The sequence below is a fragment of the Balaenoptera acutorostrata genome, chromosome 6, assembly GCF_949987535.1.
Source record: "Balaenoptera acutorostrata chromosome 6, mBalAcu1.1, whole genome shotgun sequence".
Taxonomy (NCBI): Eukaryota; Metazoa; Chordata; class Mammalia; order Artiodactyla; family Balaenopteridae; genus Balaenoptera; species Balaenoptera acutorostrata.
In genome coordinates this window covers 16,887,389-16,899,567 of record NC_080069.1, presented here as the reverse complement: position 1 = coordinate 16,899,567, position 12,179 = coordinate 16,887,389, and the positions used below count along the sequence as shown (strand labels likewise).

Sequence of the window (12,179 nt, the reverse complement as noted above, 5' to 3'; positions counted from 1 at the left end):
TCAGAGATTTGGTCATTTAGCACACTGATTTTGGAAGCAGTGACCGTTGGGCAGCTCCGGGCCCAGAGGTGGTGGGAGTCCTGCTTCCTCCGCAGGGTCATTTCTGGGCCATTTCTCCTCCTGTGGGACTCCTGACACCAGTCCACTCCCCTACTCCTCCTTGGCACTGTCATCTACGGACCCCATCATTCCCCGCTGCCCTCTCTCAAGAATGATCTCCCATCCAGCTCACCGTCCTCCCTTCCTCATCTTCCCAAGCACCCCGCCCAGGGGCTCCCCCTCCACACTCGGCCTCCCTGCCTGCGGAGCTCCCCTCCCACCCCTGACTTGGCTCCCCTTTCCTCACTGGCCCTGGTCTCAGCCTCCTTTGCTAGCGCTTCCTCTATGCATGAAGAGCCCCAGCCTCCCTCTCTGTCTATACTCTCCCTAGGTGACCTCATGGTTCTGTAAATACCATCTGTATGCTAACGATTCTCAACCTATATGTCAACCCTGACCCCTCCCAGGGCTCCAGGCTTACATCCAACTGCCTACCTGGCATTTCCAGGTGGAGGTCTAACTAGCATCTCAGCACCCACGTGGTTGAAAGAGAACGCTGGAGCTCAGCTCCCACCCCCAACCTGCTCCTTCCCTCATCTTCTCCATCCTAGTAAACAGTGGCACCATTGTGTTCAAGCCTAAATTAGCAGAGTCATCCTTAACTCCAGCCCCACAGCAGATCCCAGCTCCTCGCGTCCTCTCCTCTCCTGCCGTCGTAGGACGTGGACCACTGTCACAGCTCTTAGCCACTCTCCCGGCCCCTGATCCACTCCCCCACAGCACAAGAGCAATCTTTTCCAAAGCATAAATCACACAGTGCTACTCTAGTATCTAAAATCCTCAAACGTTTCTCATTACTCTTAAAAAGAAACCCAAACTCCTTAACTTGCCTGCAGCACCTCAGGGGTCTGGCCCCCGCCTGACTCTGTGGTCACCTCCCAAATCATCACCTCCACCTCAACACTGTCCCAGCCTGTGGCCTTCCCTAAGCCCCGCCCTCCACCACCCACATCCCCACCTGGCCTTTCCCCAGCTGTTCCCTCTGCCATTCCCAGGCCTTCCCGTGGCTGGATCCTTCCCGGGAGTCACACTTTGGCATTTCCAATCCAGAGTAGCCACCAGGCACCTCTGCCCGTCATGCTATTTTAATCCTTGCTTAGCATTCATCACTATCGTACTTTTTATTTTTGAGAATTTGTTGGCTTGCTTGGTTTTTCTGTCTTAGGCTAATCGAACGTAAGCTCCACTAGAGCAACAGGACTCCTCTGTCTTGTCCACTGAGGCATCCTCAGCACCTAGATCAGGGGATGGCATGCAAGGGATGCTTTGTGAACCTGAGGGATGGACTCACACACACGCCGTTTCTGCAGAGAGGGTACCTAAGCGCCCGGAGTGCACTGACATAACCTCCAGACTGTAGCACGCCGAGAAACACACACATAAGGTTCAGTCTGCTAATTTTTGTTGATCAGGAGAAGGATGGCCTTCCATCCCTCAGTATTCACCCCTGACCACTGTTCCCAGCGCTTCCCTAAGAGGTCAGAAAGAGGCCGAGGGCAGCGCTTGTTCCCCAAGGGAAGGGCCCCACACACCCCACTTTCCCACTCAGGCCTCTCCATCCCTGCCTCCTTCTCCTCCTTCCCTCTCCACATGCAGAAGGAGGCCACTGCCAAAAACCCATAAACACACATCAGCCGACACACACACACCACACACACACCACACACACACATCACCCCACACACACATAACACTCTACACACGCACCACCCCACACACACATGTAACACTCCACACACACACCACACACACACATACATACCACCCATGTGTGTACCACACACACTGATACTCCCCACCTACACACTACACACACATATACACTTGACCCCAGTCAGATCTGTTCCTTTCTCTACACACTCATGGGGTTAAAAGAACACGTTGACAGAAAGAGAAATATAAATACCGTATGCTAACACATATATATGGAATCTAAAAAAAAACTGGTTCTGAAGAACCTAGGGGCAGGACAGGAATAAAGACACAGACGTAGAGAATGGACTTGAGGACACAGGGAGGGGGAAGGGTAAGCTGGGATGAAGTCAGAGAGTGGCATGGACTTATAAATACTACCAAATGTAAAATAGATAGCTAGTGGGAAGCAGCAGCATAGCACAGGGAGATCAGCTCGGTGCTTTGTGATCACCTAGAGGGGTGGGATAGGGAGGGTGGGAGGGAGACACAAGAGGGAGGCGATATGGGGATATATGTACACATATAGCCGATTCACTTTGTTATACAGCAGAAACTAACACACCATTGTAAAGCAATTATACTCCAATAAAGATGTTCCAGAAAAAAAAAGAACACGTTGACAGATAGGTTGGGAAGAGCATTCCCAGAACAGTTACTCAAATCCTACTTTCCACCCAGATAAATAAGGTGAGCATGGTTCCTGGCTAAGCCAGGAGGAGCATGCCTGGGGCGGGGCCGGGGCGGGACGGGGCGGACCAGAGCCCTGCAGAGCCACCTCAGGAGCCATGAAAGAGCTGGCAGGCCCAGCCCAGAACTGCCCACACCCCCGCTGCTGGCAGAGCCTGCCTATCCGCCCAAGGGGAAGCAAGTAGGTGACCCTAGAAGATGCTATTTGAAGGGAACCAGAAATACCTTTCCCCCTGCAAAGACCTCACCCCAACCGTGGCACCTGAACTTCTACCATTAAAAAGCCTCTCTTTGGGGTTAAATTTTGTTCTCTCCTGGTTGTTGTTGTTTTTTTTAATCCCAATTTCTTCCTTGGACATGAAGACAACCAAACATGAAGCCAGCGACACCCTGCTCACGCCTTCTGCGAGCAAATCCTTCTCCTGGCTGGCGGAGCCCGGGGAGGGGGGCACGGAGAAGAGGAAATGAAAGGGAAGAGGGGAAGCGCTTGGCGCCCCTGATGGAGCATCTGGCGTCCTCCTGTGGGTCCCAACTGCTGACCAGCGCGGCCAGGGTCACGGGTCCCCTGGCCCGCCCTCCCCACTTCCCCCCGCCCCACACCCTCTCCTGGGCCATCAGACAATTCCTCCCTGAAAGGGGGGGCGTAAGAGGTGACAGAGCTGCAGCTAAGGCCCAATTTTCATTGACACTCAGAGTCTCTGACAGCTGTTAGAAGAAGAATGTGATTTTGAAATTTAAATAACACGCTTCTGCATTCAGCTCAAGGAGACAACCTGAGGATAAGCAGTTCATCGCCCGAGCCATCATGCAGGTGGCAGGGAGACAGGCTGCCTGCTCCCTCCACTCCTCCCCTGCCCTCTGTGCCCAAAGCCCCACCGCCTCCTCGCCGGGGCCGCCTCGGAGTGGGGTCTCTGCGAGGCACCAGCCCACCTGCTGGACCTCGCTCGCTATCTTCTGCTCAGCAACCCCAGGGAAGGAGCGGCTGGGGGCACAAAGGCTCGGCAGCCCCTCAGCGGAGCGAGGGAAGGGAGGCGTGCTCCCCGGGCATCCAGCGGAGTTAAGCCAAGCCCGACCCTCTCCCGGCCCCTACATGGCCACTCAGGCAACCTTCACAGGGGACTGAGTCTTGAGCCCGGGGCTAAGCTCCTGCCCGACCCAAGGGCAGCTCAGCCCCTCTCCACACACCCAGCCCCAGAGCCAGGCTGTCACCTGAGCTCTGTCCCGGAGACTTCCTGGGCAGGAGTCCCAAGGGAGGAGACCCTAGAGACGCCAATCTCCCATCTGCCACAAGGTCTCTAGTCACTGTCCTCTGAGCCCGCCAGGCCCAGAAGGTATGCGGTTCCTGCTGAGCCTGGCCGGGCCTCCGAGCCATGATGCTGTGATGCTGCCGGGAATGTCATTCCCAGATCCCACTCTCTCCTCTTCCGAGACTTTGCTGATTTTCCCCAGGCACCGCCTACTGCTGCCTCCCTTGAGCTCTCAGGGTTACTCTACCACCATTGACAAACCACCCAGTGGGCGTCTAAGTGGTGTCCGCCTGCCCCACAAGCCGGTAAGGACACGGTCTGATGCCTTTCAAAGCAGCATCTTAGGTAGCGTCTGCACCACAGGGAGATCCAGCCTCAGACCTACCTCTTCCACGAAGCCCTCGTGAGCTTTCCTTTCCTTCTCTAAACCTCAGGGCCACCTGACAGGCGGCCCACACGGGACGCCTCAGACTTGCCTGGACCTCTTAGCCAGCCTCCCTTGTGCAGCGCCAAGGGCTCACACTAAACCACTAGCTCCCCCCAGCCCCTGACAGCGTCACCTGTGGCCACCACCTAGGGTGCTCCTGGGCTCCGGCGCCCTGTGGGACGCACACGTCATCACCCATCCTTGCAGGGCTCCATTTTACAGATGAGAAAAATAAGGTTCAGAGTCAAGTGACCCCCCCCTGTGGTCAACCAGCGGGTAGGGCAGGACCAGGATTCAAACTGAGACCAGCAGGCCTCCAAGTCCCCCACCGCCCTCTGGTCCAGGATCCTCCATGGATGGGTGTCAGGAGCACAGCACAGCACTAGACACCCAGGGGAACACAGAGAGAGGCGTGGGTGCAGTGACACAGAGACCAACGCCCACAATCAGAGGGTGAGCGCTGTAATAAGAACCAAGTGCAAGGGCACAGAGTGGGAGGGTGGTGTCCCTCAGGGGCCATCCGCAAGGCTTCTTGGCAGGGGTAGGGTTCCCTCCTCTCCTGAGCCCCCAAAAAGGGGACCACTGGAGCCTCCAACTAGAACATCCCCGGGCCTCTCCTGGCTCCATCCAAGCAAGATGGCCCACTCCAGAGGCTTGCGGCCAACTGAGGCTGCCGCCACCCATCGCTTCTTCCTCCAACCCACAAAAGGCCTGAGCCCAGGCCTCTCGCCAGCCTCCCTGTGTCCCCACCCAGTCACAATGCAGCTAAGGCCACAGAGGCTCAGCAGGAGCCCCAGGGACCTACTGTCCCCTGCAAATCTCCCCGTCACCCCCCACTCCAGCCCCCACCCAGCACTAGCATGGGTGGAAGGCAGCCTCACGTCACCAAAAGCCATGCAACCATCTCCCAGACGCAGGCTCCCGGCCGGCCCTACCCCAGCTGGCCAATGGCCTTTGGAGAAATCACTCCACAGTCAGTTCTAAGAAGCTACATGTTTTAGTGCAACGTGCCAGGCACTGGAGCAGGCACCTACCTGCAACTTCTCATTTAGTCCTTACAAAACCCGAGCAGGTAGGTTTTGCTATCAGCCCCGTGTTGTGTAAGAAGAAACCCGGGCTTAGAGATGAGGCCCCTGCCTGAGTTATGCACTGGGCAGGGATAGAAGCAGGACTGAATCCCGGTCTAGTCCATCACTTCCCTTGGGGCCTCAGTTTCCCTTTTTGTCAGGTAAGGGGTGAGCTTAGATGATCTCCAAGTTCCCCTCCAGCTATAGAAAAGACAAGACGTGTTTGCATAAATATGCTCCATACCCATGTATCTCCAATGCCTGCATCAGATGCCCAAGGCCCTGGAGGCCCCCAGCTTCACCAGAAATGCAGAGGCAGCGCTCGCTGACAGCCCGGCCCACACCACCTGCCTGCTGCTTCTCCCGGTCCCTGAGGCACAGCCCAGCGGCGAGGGAAGCCACTGTCTGGCCCTCCCAGGCCTTTCATCCTCACTTTGATGGTTTCACCCCACGTGGATGGAGCATTTCCCTTCCCTCACTGTCCGCATCACCCCTCACAACCTCTCTCTGCCTGAACCATCTCTTCTTTCCTTAAGAGGCCTTTCTCTCCTCTCTCCACTTTGTTCCATCCTCTCCTGCCTCCCCAGATGGGACCAGCTGGGACTCAGTATTCACGGGGTCACAGGCGCTTGGGGAGGGAGGGACTCTCAACTTCAGCTCCTGCACCCAAGGGACCCCTCTAGAGGAGCATCCTCGGCAGAGAGGACGGCTGTCACTCTGCCTGCATCCATCCTCACGGACTCCTCTGTATCGACCCGATCAGTAGCCATCCCCTTCTCATTTTACAAATGTAGGCACTATAGCTCAAAGAGGCCCAACAAGGCCTCCAGAAACACGCCGTTTCCTGTTTCCAAGGGCAGTTTAAATTGCTAGAAACAGGACAAACCTCATTACAAACTTCATTTCTTCTCCGTGAAATCTCCCTTCGCGTCTATAAGGCTAGGGCAGGACATCTGGATCCCTCCAACAACTCTGTCCCCACTGTTCAGGGCAGAGCCAGACTGCTCCCCTCCTGGCCTTGGACTTGGGATTAACTGGACACCAGGAATCCCAGACCCATTCACTGATCCCAGCGCCTGTCTCTGAACTGGGCAGACAGGAGGGGAGGACTCGCCCTTCCCCCAGGGCCTCGGCGTCAGAGAGTGTTGGGGGAACCCCGGCAGCTTTCTTTGCCAACAGAATCCCAGCTGGGCTCTCGAAGAAGCCCAACAGAGAGAGCAGGCCAGAGAGAAAGAAGAACACACGTTCCAGGAGGCCCCAAATTCTCAGATAGTAGCAACTCGGCCCCAAAGATACAAGACCATCCTTCTCCAAGTCCCTGGGCCCCGACTGGGGGTAGTGCGACCTAGAGGAGCCTCCACAGCCCACACCACAGCCTTTCCACACAGAGATGGCGGGGGGGAACGTCATACAGCCACATGTAAGTGTGTAGAAGTGGGGAGGGACGCCATACAACCCTGCAGGGCAGATTGCTATCATCCTGGAGCATCAGTGCTGGACCTGGGGTCCCCCAGACCAGGCTTTCCCAGCCAGCGAGCCACAGGTGGGTGATACATGAGCCCAGATATTGACCCCTCAGCCCGGAGGGCAGCCAGGCAAAGGGGCTGTGACCACCTGAGCTCCAAGCGGCTCTGCTCATCCTAGATACCAAACAACTCTGCCGCTGCCTGTGCGCCTCGATGGGGAAAAGGCTGCTCTAAGCTCACATCTTCCTTCTTCAGAAAAGAAATGTAAGGTCTGGAGCAGGGAAGTGACCTGCCCAAGCCCATCAGCTCATCCGTGGCAGAGAATAAGCTGGAATCAGGGTCCCGGCTCCCCATCCAGCCCTCTTTCTGCTGCGTGCTCCCCACCACGGCCCACTTGGTTTCTTGGTGGCTGGGCCAGGGCCTCCCCACCCAGCTATGTACCAGAGTTTCCCCAGATAGAGCAGCCCGTGCACCAACTCGAGGGCTGCTCTGGGTGGAGCGGGGTCAGCAGGGGCAGTGAGGGGGAGCCCTGCCCTCACTGTGGGGAGTGGTCCCCAGAGCCCAGGGATCTACGGTCGTGTGGGGCCCAGTTCCATCTGAGCAGCAGGTGAAGGATGCTGATTCAGCGAGCTGCAGACCAGTAATCTCCTCATTTGTCTTGTCAACATCCTTGTCCCACAGAGTGTCAAGTCCATTACGGAAAGATTTTCTGCCAGGAAGATACTTAGTGTCAGTCCAGGAAGCAGCAGGGGCCTGAGCTCAGGTGCGGACCTCCGACCTTCAACCTTCAGGGAGCAAGTCAAAGCCATTTCTTCACTGGAGGTAAACCCAGTGGCTCCCGCCCAGGCAGTAGCACCTGAGCCCATGGTAGGGTGGGAAATGGGTATGTCGGGCCCCATCACAGCGTCCACGCGCAAACCATCTCCTCAATCTGCTGGCGTCCCCTAGCACTGTCTCAAAAGGAGTGGCCCAAAACTAATCAGGAAATGTGAGAATCAGAATGTCTGTGCTAGGAGGGGCCTCAGTCAGTCAATCACCCAGTTCAGCCCTGTGGGATGGGCAAGGCTTATCACTGAGTCATCACAGTGCCACAGGCAGAGGCAGGATGGGAACCTCGGCCATCACCCCACTGTGGGGTATGATGATGAGAGCCCAGGGCAGGCCACTCAATGCACAGACCATCTTCGAAGTCACCATTCCATCCACCACTAACCCTGCCCACCACCAGGGCCCAAGGGTATGTCCAGATGGTCACCCTTTGGCCAGTGCCTCCCTTCTCATGGGGCCCAGGATTTCTCCCACCAGTACATGTGTATCATCCTATCTCAATCCCTTAGAGCATGCTTTCTCAGTGGGAGAGGAGGGCATCACCCCCAAGGGAGCAAAAACGGGCTCCTGGGTAGGCAAAAAAAAAGTAGATATTACAATGGTTTGTGGCCCTCCAAAACTCAACCCTATCTGACAAAATTTTAATACTTGGCATTTACTATGGACTAAATTGTGTCCCCTCCCCAAACTCATATGCTGAAGCCCTAAACCCCCAATGTGACTGTATTTGAAGATAGGGCTTTTAGGAGGTAATTAAGGTTAAATGAGGTCATAAGGGTGGGGCCATAATCCAGTAGGACTAGTGTCCTTATAAGAAGAGGAAGAGACCTTTCTCTCTCTCCCTCTCTCTCTCTCTCCACCCTCCTCTCTCTTCTCTCTCTTCTCTCTATCTCCCCACTCCAATCCCCCACTTCCTTCCCACCCATTCCCACCCCTACCCTGTGAGGACACAGTGAGAAGGCTGACGTCTGCAAACCAGGAAGAGAGCCCTCACCAGAAACCAAACCTGCCAGACCTTGATCTTGGACTTCCAGCCTCCAGAACTGTGAGATAATAGACTTCTGTCGTTTAAGCCACCCAGTCTAAGGTATTTTGTTATGGCAGCCCAAGCAGACTAAGATAGTATTTCTCTAGTTAGAGAGAATTAACTTTTCTCCTTAGAGGGGCAACAATGAAAACAAAGAAAAAGTTTGAGAAACATTGTCCTAGAGAGTTCTTCATTTGAAAGGGCTTAGGGTGTCACTGGAGAATCTTTCATTTCACAGTCTAGAGTAGTTCTTCTCAACTGGCAGCGACTGTGCCCCCAGGGGACATTTGGCAGTGTCTGGAGACACACTGGGCTGTCACAGCTTGGGGGACTGCTACTAGTGCCCAGTAGGTAGAGGCCAGGGATGCTGCGAAACATCTTACACTGCACAGGACGGCTCCTGCCACCGAGAGAATCACCCAGGTCAATGTCAATAATGTTGCTGTTGAGAAACCCTGGTTTAGAGCAAAAGAAACTTCAGAAGATTTTACATATTGCCACAAAGTGCCTGGAAGCCTGAGGTCTGGGGCCCACGAGCAAGCCCACCCTGGCCCCCTTTAAGCAGCAGTGGTGACTCCAGGAAGCTCATCCCAGACCCAAGAGTTCCCAAAACCGGAAGGTCCTCCCTAGTGCCCGAGCAGGGGCAGGCTGCCCTGGGTCACCCAAAGGCCAGAGGGAACAAGGCCAAGAAGAAAGAACCAAAAAACTCACTGGGCTCCTATACACAGACCACGGCAAGCAAAGCCAGAGCTCAAATGGGCCTTCTCACTCCCCAGGCAGGCCAAGGCGGGAGTGGCCAGAGAGCAGAGGCTCTCCTTAGCGGGATTCAAGAAGCAGAGCCCCCAGGGGAGAGGGGAATTTCAGAGCAGAATGGATGATGATGATAGGAACGCCAACAACCATGACTAACGGCTCCCACGCACTCGGCAGCATGCTGAGCCCTGGACAGCCATTGGTTCACTCTGACCTCATGACCATCCAGCGAGGTAGGTACTCTCCCCTCTGCACCAGAGAGGAAACTGAGGCATAGAGAGGTCGAGTAACTTGCCCAAAGTACAACAGCTGGAAAGGACCCAGCCAGGCAGGACAGGTGACGAAATGGGAGAGCAATACCAGGTTTCAGATTCAAGATCTCCTGCACGGCAAGCTCATTCTAGGCAATTCCCGTAAATGCTTTACACCACACACAACCTTGTGGGTGGGTGTTATGACTCCCTCTTTACAGATGAAGACCCCAGGCTCAGAGGCGTTCAGGGGCCTGCTGGCGAGCCGACACCTGAGCCAAGCCCCGAGGCCCGATCCCCCACCCACGGGGGCCGGAGCAGGTCTGGCGAGGCCCCAACATGAGCCCACTCACCTGAGAAGATTGAAGCAAGCCTGAAGATGTCCGAGAGGCGGGCGGTCACTGGCTCGTAGGGTGAGGCTTCATAAAACTCCTCACCTAGAAGAGAGAACCATGTCAGGCCCAGGCTCACATCCTGCCCAAAGTGCTGCACAGGGCACGTTAGGAATGAAATGCTGCACATTTCACATGAGCAAGGTACTTCTCTCCAACCAGAGCAGGTCAGAACTGCCTAATACATCTCCCTGTGACCTCTCTGCATGTCCCGGCCTCTTCTAAGGACTTCCGAATGCTTCTGGAAAGAAGGCACAGGGGAGCTGGAACCCTGTGGAAGGCCAGGTACAAATCCCAGGATTTGAAGCCAAAGGACCCTCCACAGTCATTCAGTACAACTTCCTCATTTCACAGGGGAGGGCTCTGAGGTGGCCCAGAGAGGCGAAGCAACCTGCCTGAGATCACACAGCTACTCATGGCAGAGCTTGAGCTGGACTCCAGCCTCACACCAGCATTCTCTCCCATCACACCAGGCTGGCTCTGCCCAGACTTAAGGGGACAGGATTTCCCCTTTGCTTCCCACCAGGCCACCAGGAGAATCTGACTGGCTGAAGGTCCGCTGGGTGGAGGCCTGACTGCGGCTCCTGTCTGACTGACTCCCGACCCACCTTCCCCTCCACCTGCTGCTTCTCCGCCCTCTCCTCCAGGCTCCGGGGTGCACCAGAGGCTCGGGGAACAGAAAAACAAGCGAGTGACAGGAGATAAACGGCACAAGGCTGCCCTGGAGACCCACCACCACCTCAGCGGGACTCCAGCCTCCTCTGCCAATGCCTCGGCAGCAAAGGAAATATCCTCTTGAGACATGACGGCGAGGAGAAATCAATGGATAATCACTCAGACTGTGTGTGTGTGTGTTGAGCGGGCAGGGGAGACAGGTGATGACCACAGCCTCACACACTGATTTCCCATCCACCCGGGGCCCAGCGCCAGGGGCAAGTACCCCCACCTAACGAGGAGCATGTGGGGCAGCACCCCTGGGGGCCACCTGCAGGAGGGAGCCGGCCTCCAGAAGAGGAGCCTTGGAATCTGCTTGCAAGGGGCTCATTCAGCCAGGCCCCCAAAGTCACCCACAGGCTAGCCCTCAAGGCTTAACCAGCCCTCCGCTGGTCCACGGACCAGGCATCTGTCTGCTATACCAGGCAGACCCCCCAGAGAAGAGTACAGACCCCCAGAGGACGTGGAGGAAGAGCATGCCCCCTGGAGAAGCGGCCCCGCCCTTCACTGTACCTCACAGGAGCACCTTAGGCCCTGCCACACCCAGCACACAGGGCACCTTACGCACGGGGGGGTGCCCACTGGTACCTGCCAACAGACCTAATCCAAAGGTTACTCTTTCCTTCAGGCCTGTCTCCAATCCCACCTACCCCCGGGGCATGCAGGGTCATCGCAGGCCTGCACGATCTCAGCAGCCTCCACTCTACCCGCCGGCACTGGAGAAACTCCCTGTGGTGGGGTGACCAGCCATGCTATCTGCTGCAGCCAAACAACACAAGAGCTTAGGAAGCACTTTTGTAATAAAGATGATGTTGTATTGTGCTGCCTTCATGCCAGCACAGCACTATTAGAAGTGCTTTAGGGGGCTTCCCTGGTGGCGCAGTGGTTGAGAATCTGCCTGCTAATGCAGGGGACACGGGTTCGAGCCCTGGTCCGGGAAGATCCCACATGCCGCGGAGCAGCTGGGCCCGTGAGCCACAACTACTGAGCTTGCGCATCTGGAGCCTGTGCTCCACAACAAGAGAGGCCACAATAGTGAGAGGCCCGCGCACCATGATGAAGAGTGGCCCCCGCTCACCGCAATTAGAGAAAGCCCTTGCACAGAAACGAAGACCCAACACAGCCAAAAATAAATATAAAAATAAATAAATAAATAAAAGGTTACTATTAAAAAAAAAAAAGTGCTTTAGATGTACTAACTCATTTAATCCTCTTAATTTCTCTAGGGGGTAGGCACTATTATTCTCCCTATTTTACTGATAAGGAACTGGGGCACAGAGACACTGAGGTACTTGCTCGAGGTCACACAGCTGGTAAGTGGCAGAGCCTGGTTTCAAACCCAGGAAGTTGGCTCCAGAGTCCAAGTACTTAACCATTATGAATACTGTCTCCAAAAATAAAAAGTGTTATTGAAACCAAATTGTTCTTAAACAAGTACTACTGTTGCTTAACTTTTCACAGAGCAATCTTCTGCGGGCTGGACTGCTCCCCCAGAGCAGGGTCTGTCCGTCCCTATAGCATCTGGC

General features: G+C 55.5%; 1 protein-coding gene across 1 annotated transcript in view; it reads right to left on the bottom strand.

The window, feature by feature from the left end:
* Nucleotides 1–12,179, bottom strand: part of GFRA2 (GDNF family receptor alpha 2) — a 96,279-nt gene that overhangs the window by 74,076 nt on the left and 10,024 nt on the right. Inside the window, exon 3 of the mRNA XM_057548651.1 lies at nucleotides 9,901–9,984. Coding sequence (XP_057404634.1) covers nucleotides 9,901–9,984 — 84 coding nt within the window. The remainder of the gene's footprint in view (nucleotides 1–9,900; nucleotides 9,985–12,179) is intronic.